Source organism: Capra hircus, chromosome 1 (genome assembly GCF_001704415.2).
Source record: "Capra hircus breed San Clemente chromosome 1, ASM170441v1, whole genome shotgun sequence".
Taxonomy (NCBI): domain Eukaryota; kingdom Metazoa; phylum Chordata; class Mammalia; order Artiodactyla; family Bovidae; genus Capra; species Capra hircus.
The window spans coordinates 107,082,996-107,106,036 of record NC_030808.1 but is presented as its reverse complement, the minus strand read 5'-3'; the positions used below and the strand labels follow the sequence as shown (position 1 = coordinate 107,106,036).

Genomic DNA, 23,041 nt, shown 5'->3' with positions numbered 1-23,041 from the left:
ACCTGCATACAGGTTTCCCAAGAGGCAGGTCAGGTGGTCTGGTATTCCCATCTCTTTCAGAATTTTCCACAGTTTTTTGTGATCCACACAGTCAAAGGCTTTGTAAGCAAAAATATTTTTCTGGAACCCTCTTGCTTTTTCGATGATCCAGCGGATGTTGGCAATTTAGAGGCACTCAAAAGAGAAAAGTTAAAAGTCAGCTGAATTTCTTCCATCAAAAAATATCTAGGTGTATTTCCTGCCACTTTTTCTGTACATGTATCTCCACATTTTTGTTTACAGAGTTGGAATCATACTATACCTATTGTTTTAGAGTTTGGTTTTTCTTTTTGACTTAACAATACATCAAGACCATTTGCCCATTTCATAACTGTTCATATTTTTTGCCAGCCGCATAATGGCCAATCATGTATTTCACCATAATATACTTAAATCGCTTATCGTTAGACATTGAAGTTGTTCCCCATTTTTTGTGTTTTGTTTTGCTTTTATTTTTTCATCTTGTCTTTTATTCTTCCATTCATGAATTTATTCTAGCCTTGTTAAAGTGCCTGGCTTCTCACCACACTCTCTTATAATAAAATGCCAGCGTTGTGACCTTATATAATTTAATCTGTGAGCCTTGATTTTCTTATATGTAAAGTGGAGTTCATCATACTTGTTTTATGTGTATCTGAGAATTAGAGATAATATTTATTAAGTGCCTACAACATAGTAGATGCTCAAAAGTGGTAACTTTGTATTTGAGGATATAGATGACTTAGAAATCATTTGGCTTTAATTAAGATGAAAGTGTACCACATTTGGCACTTAGGAGAGATGACTGTTTTATTCCATCATTATTGCAGTATCAGAAGAGGTCTCATTCTAGTCTTCAATTCATGCAGAAAATATTTCTGGTGAAAATGCATTTTTTTAACATTAAGACCCTATAATTCCAAATTTAATTACATGTAAGTGGTCATTAGTGAAGGGACTGGATACTGATGTGGAATTAGAACCAGCAGCTGTCTTAGGAATGCAGGTGTTTATGGCTCCCTGAAGAATCAGGCTAGGCTCCAGAGGCTGGCACTTCACCAGAGAAAAGCTGGTGAGTGCTAGTCCACCCCTAGCCTCTTAAGTAGTGAGAAGACTCTGTGGAGTTGGATGCCCACCAGCCCTCATGTGAACACATACAGATGGAAGGTCCAGAACTAACGAGCCTTAGAAAAGAGAGAAGACAAGAGGTCTGCCCCTAACTGGGAGAAGAAAACCCAGAGAGGGCCGTCCACACTCTCCCACCCTCGGAGCTGCTTTCCTCTGCTTTTGCTGAAGAAGCCGGAAGCCTGAGTCCTGTAAGATGCGGGGTCAGGACAGGACATGAAGAGACATGATGGCCCTGTCCCCCAGTCCTGTCTCTAGCACACAGTTTGAAACAACCCTTACCGTCTCTGACACATAACTGCTGGAGGGTTGGCTTTCCATCCCTCTCTGCATTTGCTCACCCCACCTCCAGTGGCCAATGGCCTTTCTTCTGCAGTTAGCTCCCAGCTCATTCGCTCTTCTTGGTTAACACCTTACTTGCTAATTAACATTCAGGTTAAGTGAAAGTGTTTCTTTTCTCATATGTAGGATAAGGAGTGTCTAGTAAGTGTTTTTCAGTTTTGTCCCAGTGCTTTATATATTCCACATTTCTGTCTGTATATTGTGATTTAATGATCCAAGCATTTGGTACCTGTTCAAAGACCTGGTTTCTCTTCCTAGATCAACTACTTCCATGCATCCACTCAATACAGGGGTCATGAACTGTAAAATGCCTGCAGGGGCCAGGAAGAAGCTTGAAGGAAAGAGGTTGCCCAGATAAAAGGCAATAGGTGGGACTGTAGGGAACTAGAAGGTCTGTGTCCTGGCCTGTGGAGGTGTGGGGAAGAGAGGAATAGTGGGGGTCTTAGGCTCAGCACTGGCTGACCAGTGCTGTGGGGTTTTCAGAGATGTTCTTGCCTGATCACTGAATGAATGAATGAATAGTTAAACACCCCCTTTTTTTTCTAATATACTTACAAGCATCACTGTTTGTGTGATGTTATATGTTAGACCAGCAGTATTTGAACCTGTTGTATGAATATCACTCTTTTTAAAAAGTCAGCTTAACTCAGCCCTTAAGGAGGAATGAAATGTTATCACTTGCAGCAACATGGATGGACTTGGAGCGCATTAGGTTCAATGAAATTGTCAGAGGAAGATAAATACTGTATGATATCACTTATATGTGGAATCTTACCAAATACAGCAAACTAGTGAATATAACAAAAAAGAAACAGACTCACAGTTATAGAGGACAAATTAGTGGTTACCACATTGGGCACCTCTGAGAGATGGCGGTGGGGAGCGGGAAGAGAGAGAGGCATCAGAGGGGGAGGGGAGTAAGAAGTACGAACTATTCAGTGTAAAATAAGCTACAGGGATGTAGTGTACAGTGGGAAACAGAGCCAGTATTTTTATAGTAACAGTAAGAAGAGTATAACCTTTAAAAATTGTGAATCACTGTATTGCACACCTGTAACATATAATATTGTACAGCAACTATACTTCAATTTTAAATTTTTTAAAAGTCAAATGATCACCCCATGCGTTACACAGTCTTTAGCAAAAGGAAGTTAACACAGTCCCACTAAAGTAAAATAAGAAATAGTATACTTTCACAATAACAAACATTGGGAAACAGAAACTTTGCCTTTCTTTTTCTGAATAGTAATTCTGTAAATCTCATGGTAAATGTCAATATGAAAGAGTCAGTAGGGAAAAGAAGAGAGAAGAGCAAGGTTTGGGAAATGGGAAAGGTGTTTCACAATTTTTTCCTGGTTTTTTTGGTCATGCTGCATGGCACGCAGAATGTTAGTTCCCAGTTCAGGTCAGTTCAGTCGCTCAGTCCTGTCCGACTCTTTGTAAAACCATGGACTGCAGCACCCCAGGCTTCCCTGTCCATCACCAATTCCCGGAGCTTACTCAGACACATGTCCATTGAGTCACTGATGCCATCCAACCACCTCATCCTCTGTCGTCCCCTTCTCCTCCTGCCCTCAATCTTTCCCAGCATCAGGGTCTTTTCAAATGAATCAGTTCTTCGAATCAGGTGGCCAAAGTATTGGAGTTTCAGCTTCAGCATCAGTCCTTCCAATGAATATTCAGGGCTGATCTCCTTTAGGATGGACTGGTTGGATCTCCTTGCTGTCCAAGGGACTCTCAAGAGTCTTTCCCAACACCAAGTTCAAAAGCATCAAGTTCCCAGACCAGAGATCAAACCCATGCCACCTGCAGTGGGAGTTCCAAGTCTTAACCACTGGGCCTCCAGGGAAGTCCCTAGCAGCACTTCATTTTAACCCACCTCAGTGCATCCTGTATAGACACCATCATATACCCTGTGTATCTAAAACTTACCCAGACCTCAGGTGTTCCCCCACTCCTTCTTCATGACAAATTCTTAGAAAAGTGAAACGTGTTTACAGCTATCCTTGGTTAATTACAGCATACATTTTATAGTCTATCTCCTTTGAAATTCTCATACAACAGCAAATATAGAAAGGCTTTATGTAGAAAGCCTTTGAATAATGCATCAAAGATCCATTAAAATAAATAAAGGTAATATATTTTAACAGCCCAGCCACAGACTAGTTGGGATTGCTAGTCTGGGATTGCTCACATACTGAGCAATGAGTAACAGCAAAGCCAGAGGCTCTCATAACCACAGTGGTTTTGGACAGAAGGTGAGCAATGCATGTTTGAAATGCCTAGGCGTTTTGAAGTTCCCTTTTACTCTGTTTCTTAAGGAAACCATACAGTTGCCTTGAAATTATGGGCAACTACAGGATTAATACATGGGCTTCCCTGCTGGCTCAGCCGTAAACAATCTGCAGGCCAATGCAGGAGACTCGGGTTTGCTCCAGGGGTCAGGAAGATCCCCTGGAGAAGAGAATGACCACCTGCTCCAGTATTCTTGCTTGGGAAATCTCATGGACAAAGGAGCATGGTGGGCTGCAGACAATGGGATCACAAAAGAGTCGGACACGATTTAGCAACTAAACAAAAAACAACAACGGGAGGTATATGCGCTTAAAATTATATCGCCATCACAGGCAAGACTTGATAAATCCACACCTGAGATTAAGTGCAGTATGGGGGAAAGGCCATTGGAGGTACAGCCTGTAGTCTCTTGCTTTGTAACCTTTCACCAGTTATCTGCTGCCACAGTGATGATATATAATAAAAACCCACCCACATCAGTGGCGTCAGATGATAAGCATTGATTTCTACTGCTGGTCAGACCTGGGTTCACATGGGGCTTCCTCCTGGTCTGTGGTCAGCTATGGGTTGGCAAGGTGCCTCTACTGCTCTTCACTGAGCTCTCTCAGGTGCCTGGGGCCTCAGTTGGGACGATTGCCAGTTGAGCTCTGTGCTGCAAAGTCTGTCTTCTGCCAGCAGGCCGAGCTGGACCTGGGCAGTGGCAGCTTTCCCTGCAGGGGGAAACTCAGAACGCTAACGCCATCACTTCCTCTGCATGCTGTTGGCCATAGCAGATCAGAAGGGCAGCCCAGGGATCAGGAAATAGACTCTACCTCTGGATGGAGAAGCCACAATCTTATTACAGAGGGACCAGACAGAGGGAAGAGGAGAATTGGGACATTTTAATAATCAGGCTGTCACAGATCGGGGGCAAGTTATCTGAGTTCTTTAAGTAACCCCTGTCTTGCCCATCCCTGGAGAGGGAAATGGCAACCCACTGCAGTATTCTTGCCTGGAAGATCTCATGGACAGAGGAGCCTGGCGGGCTGCAGTCCCTAGGGTCGCAAAGAGTTGGACATGACTGAGTGACTGAGCACAGCTTGCCCGTAATCCATAGATGGTTGTTCAACCCAGGGCAAGAAAGTAGTGAACATACTTTTAAACTCACACTTAATGCAGCTGTCCAAGTGAAGTTTCAGGAGTGGTGTAGGGTATAGCACCAAAGAATCTTAAACATTTCTGTGTGAATGCGGGCAGTTTCAGCTGGTGCTGGGAGATTCCTGTTTCTAAAATCAAGAAACACCAAATTAGTTCTGGGTTTTGGAGCTGGCCATCACATCAGCCCACTCTCAGTCATCGAAACCCAAGGCCAGAACAAAGGCTGGGTTTCCAATGCTGCTGCCCCCAGTAGAATCACAGCAGACTTTAGGACCAGCCATCACTTCTTCCAGGGAGTAAACTGGCTTTTTCCTTGTATTGTGAAAAGAAAAAAAGTATTATCTTTCTACCAAATGTTATCACCAGATAGCTAGGTTTCTTAGGAGGTAAGATCTTTGCTACGCCATCATTCTCTCAGTTCTGTGTGTTTTTTCATAATACGTCTGGTGATGGTAGTGAGAAATCAGTGCAAACATTTTCTGAGTAACAGTTTGCTGCTGCTTAGTCACTTCAGTCATGTCCAAGTCTTTGCAACCTCATGGATTGTAGCCCACCAGGCTCCTCTGTCCATGGGATTCTCCAGGCAAGAATACTGGAGTGGGTTGCCATGCCCTCCTCCAGGGGATCTTCCTGACCCAGCGATTGAACCCAGGTCTGCTGCACTACAGGGGAATTCTTTCCACTTAGCCACCTGGGAAGCCCTATATATGTAAATGCTATGCCATGCTTAGTCACTCAGTCATGTTGGACTGTTTGAAGCCCCATGAACTATAGACCGCCAGGCTCCTCTGACCACAGGGATTCTCCAGGGCAGAATTCTGGAGTGGGTTGCCATGCCCTCCTCCAGGGGATCTTCCCAACCCTCAGGGATCGAACCTGAGTCTCCTGAATTACAGGCAGATTCTTTACCATTGAGCCACCCAGGAAGCCCCAAGTAACAGTTTCCCTCACTATAAATGCCAAGAGGACACTGAGGCTGAACAGCCTCTCAACTAGATGCCTTCCTAATTCTGGGTGATAGGAACTGGCACTCAAAAAGCCACATGAAGTCACAGAGACGTCCAGAAGACACACTTAGTCTTTTTATTTCTTTGCATTTCTGGGCCTTCTTCATCTAGGACAGCCCCTTCTCAGGCGCTTGGCTCCCTGTCAGTAACCCTGGGCAACAGTGTGGTTGTTTATGGCATAAGGAGAAGCAGTTCCTGGGGTGACCAGGACACAGACCTTCCAGAAATCAAATCCAAGGCAAGACACATGTCAAGCAGCTTTTTGCACGTAGCAGTCTGCCAAGCACCACTCCAAACATCAAGTAACCTCGAATTGGATGCTTTCAATTATACACTAATTAACAAGAAGAGGACGGAGTTTTGTTTTCACCTCAGACTGTGCTGGAGAGATCCAGGCAAATTAGCCCCCCAACTGCTGGAATCTCCCAAGACTGTGTAGCCTTGTTGTGAGTGAGGCTCCACAGTAGTGGGAAGGACAGAGGCCTGGGCTCCAGGCGGCCAGAGGAAGAGCCTCAGGGCGGCCATGCCTCCCCAAGGTGGGAAGGGGCCCCAGACAGGGGTCATGGTCCCCGACCCTGCAGCCCAGAGACCCTCAGCAGCACCAGGGGAGCCCACTCACCCTACAGCCCAGCCGCTGCTTGGGAGCTGCGGTCGAGTCTTCCTAAAAGCTGCCTTCATCTTAAACCTGCTTAAAGGCTGAAGGCAAACAAATCCTCCTTGAAACCTGAGTCTGTTTTAAGATGTCTTTACTAAAATCCCCGCTGAACTATTAGCTGCTGTGTCATATAATTTCCTTTTCCTGAGAGTAACATTCTTGATGATTACCGCTACAAGGAATTATAAGGCTCGCCCTGTAAGAAGGTCTGCGCAATTTCCCACGGTGATAATGTGTTACTAAGGCGATTTTCTGAATTTCTACCTGAGGTGTTTTTTTCACTTTGCTCCAACTACTAAATCCTTCCCTGTTTTTTTCCTTTGCCTTTCCTGAGTTAGAAACGCTGTGTGGGATGGTTGATTTAGGTCTAGGTCCTTAGCACAAAGGTCATTTTGGGGGCAAAACATCAGAATTTATGATCAAGCTTTCTTCAGAATGAAATATATTTCTTTGGATGTTTTAAACTTTATTTTGCAATGTTATTATCAGTAATTTTGTGTGTTTATAATCTGTTTATGTAGTATCATCTTCTCTTCAAGACTTTATTCTATAAATAGGAAATATATATGATTCTAAAGTAGATCAGTCCTGGGTATTCATTGGAAGGACTGATGCTAAAGCTGAAACTCCAATACTTTCGCCACCTCATGCGAAGAGTTGACTCATTGGAAAAGACTCTGATGCTGGGAGGGATTGGGGGCAGGAGGAGAAGGGGACAACAGAAGATGAGATGGCTAGATGGCATGATAACCGACTCGATGGACATGAGTTTGAGGAAATTCCAGGAGATGGTGATGGACAGGGAGGCCTGGCGTGCTGCAATTCATGGGGTTGCAAAGAGTCGGACAGGACTGAGTGACTGAACTGAACTGAACTGATATAACTCTAGATTCAAATTAGGTTTAATTTGAAATGTCTTTATTTTAAAATATGTCTGTTTTTAATTTGCACTTTTATCTCCCACTATTGTCCAATCCATGGATCTTGAGTTTTATTGTTAAAAATGGTTGACTTTTTAAAAATTTTTTACCAACTACAAACAATGAATTTTAAAGCTTAATTTATATGGGATCAAAGGGTAACCTGTACATATTAGATTACTCCAGAAAAAAAATATTCTAATGGAAGAAAATTGAAAGGAGACAAGTTCCATCTCAATAAATGTTCAAGCTGCCTAACAGTTCAAGTCAGCTCAGGACACTCTCAGAGAGTCAGTTGTGTATCAGGAATTGCCGTGACAGGCCAGGTGTTCAAATATGTGACTTCAAGGGCCTCTTTACAAAGTCGCATCACCTTTAAAATCCTGTGTTCCTTTGTGTAGGCTTTCAGAAAGTAGAGAGGAGGATGACTGCGTACAAAGCACCTGTCCTATGCCAGCTCTGAGCTAAATCCTCTCATCTTTCTTTGTTGTTCTGTCACTCAGTTCAGTTCAGTCACTCAGTCGTGTCCAACTCTTTGCGACCCCATGGACTGCAGCATGCCAGGCCTCCCTGTCCATCACCAACTCCCAGAGTTTACTCACTCATGTCCATTGAGTCGGTGATGCCATCCAACCATCTCATCCTCTGTGGTCCCCTTCTCCTCCTGCCTTCAATCTTTCTATTGTTCAGTCATGTCCAACCCTCTGCGACCCCACAGACTGCACCACGCCAGGATTCCCTGTGCTCCACTATCTCTTAGTGTTTGTTTGAATCCATTGAGTCCACCAACGCATGTCCTTTTGAGTCGGTGATGCCATCCAACCATCTCGTCCTCTGTCATCCCCTTCTCCTCCTGCCTTCAATCTTTCCCAGCATCCCAGTCTTATCCAGTGAGTCAGCCCTTTGCATCAGGTGGCCAAAGTGTTGGAGCTTCCTTCTTACAAAGTACTGAATTATACACCCTGTTTTACAGATGAGGATACAGATTGAGTATTGTGCTTAGGGAATGAAGTGAGAATTCAAACCTAAGTCCTGCTGATTCCAAGCACCCTCAGCTGATCACAGAAGAACCTGTCACCTTGTGCAGCCAGCCCTGGGCCTGACTCTGCTGGCCTGCACAGGAAGGTGGGGAGCAACAGAATTGGACCTACTGAGAGAAAGGCTGCATTTCCTTCCTGGGGAAATAAGTTGGAACTCTCAGTAATCACCGAAGTTAACAACAGGTGGCAGTACATACACGTAACAGTGGTGCCTGTGTTAAATCAGTACTTTTTCTGACTTCTGTATTGTTTTCAATCAAACAAGTGCTTTCAGTGAGTCATCTGAGCATTTTGTACAGAGCATCCGTACCCACTGGAATTTTTTTAAAATGCAAATGTCAGCTATCAGACGAGTTGATCTTTGCGTCTCTCAGTGTGACAGTAATGCCAGAGCAGATTCAGCATCCACTGTTCTAAACCTGGCTTACACTACCCTCCTTAGGACCCCCTGCTGCTTAAGGAGTTTCCTTCTGCTTTTTCTTTCTCAAAGCTTACACACAGGCTGGAGACCCCAGGGATGCTTCTTTTTGCCTCAAATAGAAAACAGAAAGTGCTTCTTGAAAAACTCTTTGTTGTCAACAGTCATGAAACGTGTTCGCCTTCAGATGAGCATTAGGACACAGAGTTGGATCCTCAGCCTGGCTGTGTGTGTGGCAGAAACACAGCCTGGCGGCCCTTTGTGACCACATTTCCAGAAACATCCCTCCTGGAGCTTCCGGGATTCGCCACAAACATAATGAACTCCCAAGACATCTCTGCCTCTGAGGCTCGGTGCGCCAGGTGGTCTGCAGAGCCTTGCTGTGTTCCAGCGTTGTGCCTTTATAACTAGGTTGGAAGCTTCCTTAAGTTTCTCTAGGGTGAACCTCTGGTGTGTGTTTTTTTTGTTTTTTTTTCCTTAATGACATAAATGAGCTCCCTCAGTAGACTTTTGGCAACTGCCTCAAATAATATTTTCCTAACACCAAATCAGCTTTGGCATTATTGTCACAGTGAGAGATGCAAAGATCAACTCGTCTGATAGCTGACCTTTTTCTATTTGAGGCAAAAAAAAAAGGAGTCTTTTTTTCTGAGAGCTCTCGCCCCGGGATGCTGGCTTTAATGAGCATCTTTGGATTGTCCCCGTGGGGCAGGACATTAGATGACACCAGGCAGCCCTGTTTGGCTGAGGATCCATTCATCTTCATCGACAAAAATGTAAACTCAGTGTCTCAACACGTTTTTATCGTGTACCAACTATGTGTTTGGTATTGTGCCAGGTGCTATAATGTGGCTTGAAATTAGTTTTCAAACAACATGAATTTCTGTGTGGAAAAAAGCTACTACAATAGGAGTTAAAAGTTATCACCTTACTGTTTATCAATGTATCTTTCTTATCCTCTAGTAAAAGTTACCATTTATGAACTAGGCATAATATTGATCACTCACTGCTCCCCGTGAAGAACACATTAAAGTACTTTCTCTAGCAAAACCAGACTGTTTGAGGATGCTGCCGGGTAACAAATAGCCGAGTGGAATTAGTGTTCTATTTGCTTCTGCCCAGCCTGCAAAGTGGGATGAACCTGCAGATTTGCTTTGTCAACGACAGCGGCAGTGATAAGGACAGCGATGCTGATGACAGCAAGACCGAAACCAGCCTGGACACCCCCTTGTCTCCCATGGTGAGTCTCCGAGCTGCCACTGAGGTTCAGAGTGTGCTTTCCTGGTCACTTAGCTTCTTTTCTGTTGTTGATCAGGAACTAACATTGCAGAGATTTAAAACGAGATGTCTCACGACGTTTCTTAACATGTGAAGTGTGAACGTCACTCAGTCGTGTCTGATTCTTTGCAACCCCGTGGACTGTATGTAGCCCACCAGGCTCCTCCGTCCATGGGATTCTCCAGGCGAGAATACAGGAGTGGGTGGCCATTGCCTTCTCCAGGGGATCTTCCGGTCTCCTGCACTGCAGGAGATTCTTTATTGTCTGAGCCATTGAGGAAGCCCTTCTGAACGAGAGATGCTCCTAAAATTTGAGTGATTGAAAACTTAAAACTGTGCTCTGAGGACACATAAATTTTGTTAAAGTTAGCAACTACTTTCATATTAAATCATCAGGAAAATCACATAGACCCTAAAAATTATAAAAGAAAATATGTTATAAAAGGGAATGAAATGGTGCCGTTTGCAGAGACATGGATGGACCTAGAGACTGTCATAAGACTGAAGCAGTCAGAAAGAGAAAAACAAATATCATATATTATTAACACATATATGTGGAATCTAGAAAAATGGTATCGACTATCTTATTGCAACACAGAAATAGAGACACAGATGTAGAGAACATCTGGATGCTGGAGGGGAAAGGAGAAAGAGGGGGTGATGAATTGGGAGATTGGGGTTGATATATATACACTACTAGGTGTGAAATAGATAACTAATGAGAACCTACTGTATAGCACAAGGAACTCTACTCACTGCTCCATGGTGACCTAAATGGAAAAGGAATCCGAAAAGGAGGGGATATATGTAAACATATCGCTGATTCACTTTGCTATAGGGCAGAAACTGACACAATGTTGTAAAGCAACTATATGCCAATAAAAATTGATTTTAAAAAAAGAATTGCATGCGGTAAATTAAAAAATAGAAAATGTGCTATATACCATTCCTTCCCCATTGGTCTTAGAAATATGAGCATAGACTAGCAGTGGACACATTTTAAAAGACAGGGGATAGAGTCCTGACAGGGGGTGGGAGGCACTTAAAAGATACCGCTCAGAAAAACCAGCAAGATAATGTGAGTTAAGCACTGCTTACTTTTCCTTACGGAGTTTCCCTGGTGGCTCAGTGGTAAAGAGTCCGCTTGCCAAGCTGGAGACAAAGGTCAGATGTCTGGGTCAGGAAGATCCCCTGGAGAAGGAAATGACAACCCACTCCAGGATTCTTGCCCATGGATGGAGAAGACTGGCAGGCTACAGCCCATGGTGTCGCAATATATATATATAAACAAACACACATATATACCTGATTCACTTTGCTGTACAGCAAAAATCACCACATTGTAAAGGAACTATATGCCAATGAAAATTAATTAAAAAGGTAAAAAGTAATCATATTGAAATACAATTATTAAATGTAAAGTAGAAAATAAATGCAAAAAATAATATGCAAAGAACTCAGAACAATGCTAGCACATTATTTCCATTAAATGCTGTGTGCTAAGCTGCTTCTGTCCTGTCTGACTCTTTTTGACCTCCTGGACTGTAGCCTCCCATGGGATTCTCCAGGCAAGAATACTGGAGTGGGTTGCCATGCCCTCCTCCAGGGGAATTTCCTGACCCACTAAATGCTAATGGTAAATAAATAATCATTCAATAAAAGTTATTTGTGATTGGTACAGATCAAATCAAGAGTTGAGTTGTGTTGATGGAGGGGACTCTTGGCTGCGTTGAGAGAGGGCTCAGGGAAGGCTATAGTCCATCCTCACAGGTGGTACCCAGCACACAAAGCTCAGGTGCTGTTTTTTTTTTTTCCCTTCACAGAGCAAACAGAGCTCTTCCTATTCAGATAGAGACACTACTGAAGAAGAATCCGAATCCCTGGATGACATGGATTTCCTCACAAGGCAGAAGAAATTGCAAGCCGAAGCCAAAATGGCCCTTGCCATGGCCAAACCAATGGCCAAAATGCAAGTAGAAGTGGAAAAACAGAACAGGAAGAAGTCTCCCGTTGCTGATCTCGTAAGCAGCGAGCGCCGAAACGCAACTGACTGGGGGCTTGCGTGTGGTGGCTGGCTGGCTAGTGGTGGCTGCAAATGGTTGAGGCTGACAGTCCTTTCCCAGAGTTATGCAAACTTGGGTTTCTAGAAGGCACTGTGTAAAACGTCATTGAGAAATTTTTAAGTCTGTTTCTTTTTCCTTCCTACTGTATCACAGAAGGATGCATAAGCTACAGATTTCACAAACATAAACTTTGCTCCCCATTCATATCTACTCTGTGTCTTCGGGGCAGTATTAGCTGTTGTGAGAATATTTTAATTCCTTTAAAGCGGTCTCAGTTTAAGAACCCGTTGCTGTGGCAAACTCACTATTGCTTTAACTCTTTGTTCCTACTGTTGAGTGAAGACAGTATGATACGGTGGATAAAGGTCCTGGCCTTTGGAGCTTAAGACGAGCCCTGCCATTGATCTACTGTGGGGCTCTGGGCAAGTCTCAGTTTTCTCATCTACAAAATGGGGATAATAATAACACCTGTGTCAGAGCATGATTGTGAGAATTCAGTGGAAAAAGTGTGTAGTGCTTGGCACAGTGGCACAGTGCTTGTAGCATGCTATAAATTAATAAATAATGGATCTTAGTCATTTAATCTATGTAACTGATGCTGCTTGAGCTCCCTGGTAATTCATTTGTGGATCTAATTATTGGCTAAGTTGTAGACCAGTCCAAAAGCTTTTGATTTGAGTCGTGTCCCATTATGATGCTGACAACATTTGAGAATGTGTGATGTGTGAATGGAGGGCCTTGCATTGGAAAAGTCAGACAGGGAAAGCTTCTCAGTGAGGACCCTGAAGCGGGTGAATGAAGGTGCGTTTTTTAGGAGAAAACTCGGTCCTGTATTCAGTATGCTTACTGCTCTGCTCTCATCTCTGTTTCTTCCCTTTGTGTCTTCAGCTGCCGCACTTGCCTCATATAAGCGAATGCTTGATGAAAAGAAGTTTAAAGCCCGCTGACCTGAGAGACATGACTATTGGGCAGCTACAAGTGATAGTCAATGATCTCCATTCCCAGATAGAAAGTAAGTGTAAGATACTCTGGAAAATGGGATTTGAAGTGTTAAATATGGGATAGCACGTTTCCTTGGGGTCCTCCTATGTCCTTGCAAGGAAAGGAAGAGAATCAATGCTCTCTTTTTTCCTTTGTTTTTTCCCTATAAAATGTTGAGAAACTTTCACAGAGATTAAAGGTTCTTTTTATTCATCTGAAATCCCCAGCTTCTAGCACAGTGCCTGGCGTATACTTGGGTCACAACACCTGTTTGTAGAATACAGTTTAGTAGTTCCAGGTCTTTTATTATATTTATATATATTTGTATATGCATTATACATATACAATTATATGCTCAGCTTTATTTGTATATACATTTATTTTAGCTCATCAGATCCAATACAGCTTCTGTTGTGGGACTTCAGGTGGCGAAAGTGTATAGGACCTATAGGTGAAAATTTTAGGGTGAGAAGGAGTGGGCCTTTTACCCCCAGAATAAAGAAGGACCTCTACCGGAAGTGTGCAGGGAGTTGTGGTGAGTGAGTGGCATTCACTCAGCTGGTTTTGCAGAGAAGGGCGCGTGCTGGGCCAGTAACAGAGAGAGCACAGTCACTAGGGCATCTTGCTGAGTCCGGATGAACTCTCAACGCTCCAGCCTTGAAACATATGAGTCCATAAAGTCCATGGCTGATAGATTAAAACCACCTAAGAGCCATGCCAGCCCATGCAAACCAACTATAAAAAAGCATTTGGGAACCAAGTGGGGAAATTCAAACACTGACTAAATGTTTTATTAAAGATGTATTGACTTATTCAGGTACAATAAAGGCATTATGGTTATGTTAATTAAAAAAAAAAAGAGCCCTGTCTTTAGAGATGCATCCTGAAGCATTTATGTATGAAACAATAGGATGTCTGAAATCACTTTAAAATGACCTCACTGGAGAAGGAGAGAAAGGTCAGTTACGACTGGCCAGGAGTTGATTATTTTTGAAGCTGATTGGATGCATAGGGCAAGGGGATTCATTAAACAAGTCTCTTTGTTTTTATATCACTTTGAAAATGTCCATAATAAAAAATTTTAAACTTCATATAGAAAAGACCTTCCCATGTGCTATGCCAATATAGAAGGCTGCCCTAAGAACTCACTAGAAAAAAAGAAAAGGTGCAGTGGCAACTTAATACCTTCAGTATTTTGGGGAGGTGGGGCAACCACACCAGGCAGCATGAGGGATCTTAGTTCCCCAACGAGGGGCCAAACTCACAGCCACAGCAGTGCAAGCAAGGAGTCTTAACCTCTTAACCCAATACCTTCAGTATTTTAAAATCAAAAGAAAAGATTTACATTTTAATTAGGAAACTATAGATTCATAGGATTTTTTTTGAAGTTCTACTACATTTTAATTTTCGTTGAGAATAAATTACTAGGAGCATTTTCCTTTGAAGGATTTAAAAGGCTTTCTGATCTCTTACCATCGAAATATCTTCCTTAGACTTAAATAATAACATTGCCAGCTAGTCCTTTTCAGGAGTAGAGGAAGTTTTAGATTTCTTTGTATGATTTTTTTTCTCTCTTTTTAAAATTGGAAGCAAATCTAAACTAAAGGCAGGTAAATGCATCATTTCAGGTCCGAATCCAGCATTTTCAAGGAGGATCTTGCTGAGTACCCTCGTCCTTTCTTTTGTTGCTGGGCGTAGAGCTCTTGCCAAATGAATGCTCTCCCCACGTGTCCACGTGTTCAGACCTAGAAGCTTTTGTTCTAAGTCAGTATGAGGGGAAAAAGCGAGAAGCAGCCCCGGGATTGTTTATATTTTCCAATGGCAGAAGCCAGATTAACCCAGTGCACAGATTTCAGGAAGACGAGCCATGTTTCCATCTATTGTATTCCCAGTATAAATCCTAGGAAGTCTTTTCCTCAGCACCTGTTGCCTGGACACCAGGCGTTATTTCTTCAGGTCTTTCATATTTCGTTCTCCCACATCTTTAGATGTTACTCTTTCTTTGAACAGCCTGCACGTTGGGCTGCTCCTCCTCGTGGCCCCAGGTAACCTTTGAGCATCCTTGGGCCCCTCCCTCTCCGGTTGGGCATTAGAATGTGGTGCCCGTCAGGTGCGGTGGCCCCTCCAGCTCTCAGTGTGGCTGGAGCCCCCTGAAGATGAACAGTGGAAAACTCAACATGCCCCAGACTTTTTATATATCTTCAAAATAAAATCCCACGTCTTCTAACAAGCTACTTTCCTAACAGCTAACCACTTCTTTTCCCACTTTAATGTGAATGTAACTGGATTTACTTCATACTCCTTTTTTTCCAACACGTCTATCAGTAGGCAAACTAGCGCTCTCAAGTGGGTGACTTCTAAGCTTCTGAGAAGCTAATGAGAACCCTAACATTTCAGCAAAAATACTTTCCTACTGTGTTTAGCTGTTTGTGAGTGTGTGTGTGTGTATGTGTGTGTGTGTGTGGTACACATACAATGGGCCATACGTAGTTTCATATCCTGACTTTGATGCAGCTTTATCTACTTCTATTGCTCTTATTCCTTTACCCCAGGCTTGAATGAAGAGCTGGTCCAGCTGCTCCTTATCCGAGATGAGCTGCACACGGAGCAGGACGCCATGCTGGTGGACATCGAGGACTTGACCAGGTCAGTGGAGCCTCACCCTTCCCAAAGAAGGAAAGAAGCCCAGGATGAATTAAGAATTAAGAATTAAGGCAGGAGTGAGGTGGCGCTAGTGGTAAAGAACCTGCCTGCCAACACAGGAGATGAGGGTTTGATCCCTGGGTCAGGAAGATCCCCTGGAGAAGGAAATGGCAACCCACGCCAGTATTATTGCCTGGAGAATCCCATGGACAGAGGAGCCTGGAGGGCTATAGTCCATGGGGTTGCAAAGAGTCAGGCACAACTGAGAGACTGACACACACATGGAGCTGTCGAGAATTTCTTCCTTTACTTTCACGAGTAACTCACCTAATCTCTGCTGGTGTCAGCTATTTAGATGGAGGGAAGCAGTCCACGGATCTCAAAGAGTCGGCCATGGTTGAGTGACTGAGCATGCGTACAAGTAGCCAGAACTGCTCCCACCCAAATGCTTTGCTTCTTCTCAACCATTCTCCCCTCGTGATGGATTGTCAGTGCATTGGAACACCCCCACCTCAATCTGGTCAGCAGTTCTGGCCTAAGAAATTTATTCTGAAGGACCATCCTCTGGGGAGTTGTCCCTAAGCCCTTCCATGCTGGCATGCTTCCAGCACATGGTGGGTGCCCCCAAGTGGCACTTGCTGTTATCTGACCCAACTCCTGATGACATCTGCCATGCCCAGAAGGCAAGGACCCTGGCATCTTTCCACAGCATCTTTCCACCAGATTGCTCTCAGCATGGGGAGACTCCAAGACTTGAGTTTATAGCTGGGCCTGGCTCCAGGCCCCCTCTCTGTAAAGAGGTAAAGAATGCCTCCTTCCCTGGGGAATAGGGAAGCTAGACTAATGCTGGTCAAGATCTTGCATTTCTTTGTCATTTCCTTCGTGGAAAAGCCTCTCACAATAAGTATGTGAAGTGCATGAAAAAACTGTGAGCATTCCTACGGTCTTATGACACCTTTTCTGAGTCAGTTTATAGGAAGTCTTTAAGCCACAAGGCAACAATTACTATTAATCCCAGAAATGGTATTCAGAGAGTAGAGGCTCCCAAAGAAAGAAAGAAAACTGCTTGTCACAGTAACATAAGGAATTAACCATGTGATCCAGAACCATCCAAGGGAAGCTTGACAACATATGTAGTGACAATGCTCTCAGCACTCACCACAGGGACCTCTTCTCTGTGTGAGACACTGCGTAAAATATTTTCCCAAATGCAGTGTTATAAAAATAGCTCAGGTAACAAAATGAAGACTGCAGAACTATGTTTAAAGCTTGTTTTTAAAGACCTATGGGCAGCACTCTGTTTTGTATGCTTTGGATGTTATTGCCATTGCTCGTAACAAAAACACACAAAAAACCAGAAGGTCTTCTCATACCTTCTTAGCTGGTACCACTCAAATATTGTTACTGCCCCCTACAGATATATTCAGGCACTGCACCAGCAATTGTAAGACACCTCCCTTTTTGGCTAAGAACTTTGCATATAGGGGTTAAGATTATGGGAAATCAGGGGCTTCCTTTGTGGCCCACAGGTAAAGAAATCCACCTGCCAATTCAGGAGCCGGGGGTTCAACCCCTGGTCCAGGAGCCTCGGAGCAACTAAGCCCCTGAGCCACATGTGTTGAGCCTCTGCTCTAGAGCCCGTGAGCCGCAATTACTGCAGACCAGTGCCCTATGGTGGAGCCTGGTAGGCTGCCGTCTATGGGGTCGCACAGAGTCGGACACAACTGAAGCGACTTAGCAGCAGCATCAGGAGTGCGCTAGAGCCTGTGCTCCACAATAAGAGAAGCCACCATGATGAGAAGCCCGCACGAGGCAACTAAAGAGTAACCCCTGCTCCCCACAGCTAGACAGAAGCACAAGCAGTAACAAAAGGTCCAGCACAGCTAATAAGTAAATGAAATTATTTTTTAAAAAAAGATTCTGGGAAATCAGTAGTGAACTGTACAAGGACATGCATCTTCTGAAAAATATGTAAACCCTTTCATCAGTTCTGTGACTTGCCAATGGTAACAGAGGACAGTTTCTCTGTCCCTCAGAGCAGTGCTGGCACTCCTTGGTGCAAAGAAGACATTCAGAGGCCCCTCCCTTTCCTCAGAATGTTCAGCTGTTACTTGGGTCTGCACTGTACTATGTTTATACTGCAGATGGTATGATGGTGGGAGACAGGGAGGGCAGAACCATGGGGTTTAGAGGAGAGGAGTCACTTATTTAAAGGTGTTGGAGGAACCCTTGAAACAAGAGCAGGTGGGGAGTAGTTTCTATGTCCGTTTCTGGCTGCAAAAATATAATTTTGCTCATGGGGGGTGGAATCTAAATATACTTCAACTTCCCCAAAGGTGGCCATGCCAGAATGTTGCTGCCAGATCCCAGAGACTGAGAGCATGGCCACCAGGAAGCCCTGCTCACCTCCCTTTACCTGTCCAGCTCCTACCATTCAGGTGTCAGTTCAGGTCCATGGTTCTCAATTTCAGTTGCACATTGGAATCACCTGGGGAGCCTTTAAAATATTGATGCCTGGGTCTCACTCCCAAAGGTTCTGATTTAACTATTCTGTGAGACAGGGACTTCTGTGCATTCGAAGTTTTTTAAAGCTTTCCTGATGACTCCAATACATGGCCTAATTCAAAAACCACAGGTTGAGATACTTCTTTGGAGTAGTGCTCCCTGAACCCCCAAGACTGACCTAGGACCCTCTTTGTGCTTCTGGCAGCATTGCATTCCTCCCAAGTGGGGCCTGATCATATTGTGTTATATTTGTTTGCTGTCTTTCCCAGCCTGGCTGTGTTGTTATTCAGTCGCTATATCATGTCCAACTCTTTGCGACTCCATAGACTGCAGTACACCAGGCTTCCCTGACCTCTGCTATCTCCCGGAGCTTGCTCAAACTCGTGTCCTTTGACTCCATGATGCCATCCAGCCATCTCATCCTCTGTCGCCCCCTTGTCCTCCTGCCTTCAATCTTTCCCAGCATCAGGGTCTTTTCCAATGAGTCAGTTCTTCACATCAGGTGGCCAAAGTATTAGATCTTCAGCTTTAGACACAATGCTTATTTTTGTTCATTTCAGAGTCCTCAGAGCCTCAGACAGAGGCTGCCAAGCACATAGTAAGTCCTCAAAAGTGATTGTTGATGTAAAGGAGTTCTTGTAGGGCTTGAGTGAAATTAATTCTACTAAAGACTTTCATATAAATAGTTGATGAGAACCTTTTAGTTTTATAAACTGAAACTCTTTCCCTCCTTTGTTTAAAATTTTAGTGAAATTCACCCTTGTATGGATGTCTCAAAAATAACACCCAACTTTCAATATTTTCTGAAGCTATTACCTATCTGTTCTTTCCTTGTCTCTCAGAAAACCTCATGTTGTAGGTTTGCACAACACACTCAGACAAAGAGATACATATTTAAAGCTACTATAAGAACCATAATTTAATTAGCTACATGGAATCTTAGCCACTGGTTATCAGTTTGTTCAAGTGAGGCCTTTGAGCTACTTTATGAAAATAATCAAGATTCTTTTACACACCTAAAAAGATGATCTGCTAAAAGGCATGATTTTTCTTGGGGATACAGTGCTATTGTTACCTTTTTTCCTGAGTCCCTTTAGTGTTCAGTGAATATGGGAATATTATTTGTGGGCTGCTGCATGTGGCAAGGACACTACTGTCACTTCCCTTTTCTGAAAATATTTGTGGTTTGTCTTCCCTGTGCCATAGATGTGAAACATTCTGCATCATTAATACCAGTGAGTTACGCTTGATGTCATTAACTGCCCAAGTCAAGGCAGTACACAGAAATTGCCCCTGAACCTTTGATTACAGCTGGAAAGCACAGCATTAGATAACTTTTCTCTTACCCAATTTATAATTTCCTGAGATCATCCTTCAAAATGTTTATTTCTTGCAGCCTTCAGACCCTACCACTCTCCCGGAAGACGTTTGATTAGTGCCTATTTGAGTGATATCAGCAGCTTGGCCATTCCCCTGTCTCCATCTCCACTGGCCAGCTGCTGGGTTGGCCGCCTTTGGGCTCACAGTCCATGATAGGACCTGATGAGTAAGAAAGTTGACCCAGCCCTGTCCCCACCCTCACTGACCCAGGACTAATTGAGGGGAGGGAGAGTATCACATACTCTTTGCATCCACCAAAGCCTATCATTTGTTCTAAAGACATTACTACCCTTTGTAAGAATGATATTGGATTATTGTATTATTAACAGGAGCCTTGTTAATACTTAAATTTGCTTCTTTGTGCATATTTAGATAAAGTAGTCATGCAGTTAACTTTCTGTCACAATAGCTTGTTCTGACTTTTTTGCTTAGCACTTATTTTCTGTCTGCTGTCTCCTTGTTTGCTGTCTGTTCCTTTCTTGTCTCTTTCCGTTGAAATATATGCCCCACGAGAACAAAGAGTTCATTGTCTGCTCACCACCAAATCCCCGTCACCAGAAGCAGTGTGCCTGGCACAGAGAAGGCCATATTAAACATTTGCTGAATAGATTATCCTAGTTAATTTTCCCTTTTTGTTTTTAAATACGACACTTTTCTTCTCAAAGATAAATGGCATCTACACGTCTCAGGCTAATCCAGTGACTTACTAGATAAAAGGAATCATACATAGAATATAAAAATTGAAGGGAATTCCCTGGCAGTCTAGTGGTCAGGACTCCACCCTTTCACTGCTGAGGGCACAGCTTCAGTCCCTGGTTGGACAACTAAGATCCATCACCATCCATAGTTAGGGACTTCCCTGGGGATCCAGTGGTTAAAACCATGCTCCCAATGCAGGGGGCCCCGGGTTCAATTCCTGGTCAGATCCTGCATGCCAGGCAGCTTTGCCATGAAAAAAATCAAAAGAAGGCACATTCATTTCAATTAAGTACTGTTTCTTTTTCTTTTTTTCTCTTTTTTTGAATTAAGTACTGTTTCTTGATTCCCATCATTTTACTGTGGAGGATGTTTTAGCTGCCAGTGGAAAAGTAGTTTGGATCTTCCTCCTCAGCGTTAAATAATTGTGTTATTCATTCCACAGACATGCCGAGAGTCAACAGAAGCACCTGGCCGAGAAAATGCCTGCAAAGTGAAAAGAAGCCATCCAACCAGAGGACAAGCTAGACTTTCTTTTGCTTCTGTGGTTGTAAAAATGCTGTTGCTAAAGGTGGCACAGAAACAAACAAATATCAGTGTTAGTCATTGATAATGTCTGAAGCTTAACGTCCAGTGATTGGCCTTTGCTTCTTAATTTATTTTAATTTTTTTACTGTGCCACTCAATATCAGGCATTTTAATAAAATATTGTTACAAAAAAATGTATAGTACTTACACCACCACAAGTCATGGTTAATCAAAGAGGGTAGTTTTAACTTTATTTTTATTTGTTTAGAGATTATGAGTTGGAGCAGTATTTTACCATTGACTGCTGTCATTCTTCACTGTAGTTTTAAAGAAGAACTGTAAATGACGGTGCTATCCAAGTCAAAAAATACATGCCTGCCTCGTAGTGAAGTTGTAGCTCTCCGTAATATGTATATTTTAATCAGTTTTCAACATTTTGTGAATGTTGACTACCTGAAGTTCATTTTTAGATGTGCTATTAACATTCTGTTGGATTCAGAGGGTTCCTTAAAAGTTTTATGTATAAATATGTAAAATAAAGATTAAAACTTTGTTTCATAGGATATGTCTTTTTGCTCACTAGCAAGCCCTGCGCTGGCTATATATGTCTGTCTTCACTCTTCCTCAACTGAAATCCCCCGCTGGGAAGCCTTTATCAGCGAAAAACAAAGGGCTCCAGAGAACAGGCAATGCAGGGAATTGCCAGGAAGATTGTGGAGTGTTGGGAGCCCGTGTGTGAGTGTGTGTGAGTGTGTGTGCGTGTGTGTGGTCCGAAGAAGGCAATATCAACATCAGAGCCAGCACGTTTGTTCCTGCTTAAAGTTATCCGTTGTAATTTCAACACTTGTGGCTCAATGGTTAAGAACCTGCCTGCCCATGCAGGAGACGTAAGAGAGAGAGGTGGGTGTGATCCTTGGGTCAGGAAGATCCCCTGGAGAAGGAAATGGCAACCCACTCCAGTTCTTGCCTGGAGAATCCCATGGACAGAGGAACCTCTCGGGCTGTAGTTCATGGGGTCACAAAGAATCAGACACTACTGAAGCACCTAACACGTACGCATGAGTTACTAGCTGCTGGACTTGTCAGAGCCAGTGACCATCCAAAACCGCATTTGCCGCATGAACAAATGACACCTGCGTTTACACTTTTCCCAAGCTAATTGGTGCCATTTTTCACATTTTGATCACTTCTTTTGGTCACTTGAAGAAAAATGCCAAGTCTAACGCAGTTACAGAGTGTTCCTCAGTAGGTAGTTTCAGTGGCTCCAACAGTAAAGAATTTGCCTGCAATGCAGGAGACCCAGGTTCCATCCCTGAGTTGGCAAGATCCCCTGGAAGAGGAGATGGCTACTCACTCCAATATTCTTGCTTGGAGAATTTTATGGACAGAGGAGCCTGGCGGACTACAGTCCATAAGGTCACAGAGAGTCAGACACAGCTAAGCGACTAACACACTTCAGAAAATCAATGTCATCAGCGAATGTCCGTGTAGGTGTTAGAGAATCATAAACTAAAGCAGAGACGAGCAGTCAGCATTCCAGAACCACCCACAGACCACCTGTTTTCACTATAAGGTCCATGATCTAATCCAAAGATAGAAGGTTAATCCACTGTTTCCGTTTTCCTTTTTCAAAAATATTCCGATAAGTATTAAGTAATTCAGAGTTGCCAGGTTTCAGAGCCTTCTTATTTATTAAAATAGGCCATTTAACATTGAAACACTCATCATTTCTTTATGGGCCTCAATCAGAGGCCCATTTTATTTTCATTTGGAATAAAAAAATAATGCAGCCCATAATTATATTTGGTTTTTGAGAGTTGACTGTTGAGTGGAGCAGGGTGCTCACCACTGGGCTGGCAGGTGGAGCCCCAAGTCTTCCCTTCGTCAAGGTCTCTAATGAGCCCCAAAGCCCTGCACTGGCTCAGCACTCCCCTGAGGTGACCCCAGCCCTGAAAATCCAGGCATAGCTGCTGGAGCTTTGCTGCTCCAGCTGGGTGAGGATATTAGTCA

The 23,041-nt window shown here is 43.4% G+C and overlaps 1 protein-coding gene across 5 annotated transcripts in view; it reads left to right on the top strand.

Moving 5' to 3' along the window:
* The window catches only part of LOC102180704 (schwannomin-interacting protein 1), a 151,372-nt gene extending 129,781 nt beyond the window's left edge, over positions 1-21,591 (top strand). For all 5 annotated transcript variants that reach the window (XM_018048329.1, XM_018048339.1, XM_018048345.1 and 2 more), the window contains 5 exons: positions 10,080-10,197; positions 12,059-12,256; positions 13,187-13,310; positions 15,832-15,925; positions 20,949-21,591. In XM_018048329.1, the coding sequence (XP_017903818.1) occupies positions 10,080-10,197; positions 12,059-12,256; positions 13,187-13,310; positions 15,832-15,925; positions 20,949-21,000 (586 nt within the window). In that variant the 3' untranslated portion in view covers positions 21,001-21,591. The remainder of the gene's footprint in view (positions 1-10,079; positions 10,198-12,058; positions 12,257-13,186; positions 13,311-15,831; positions 15,926-20,948) is intronic.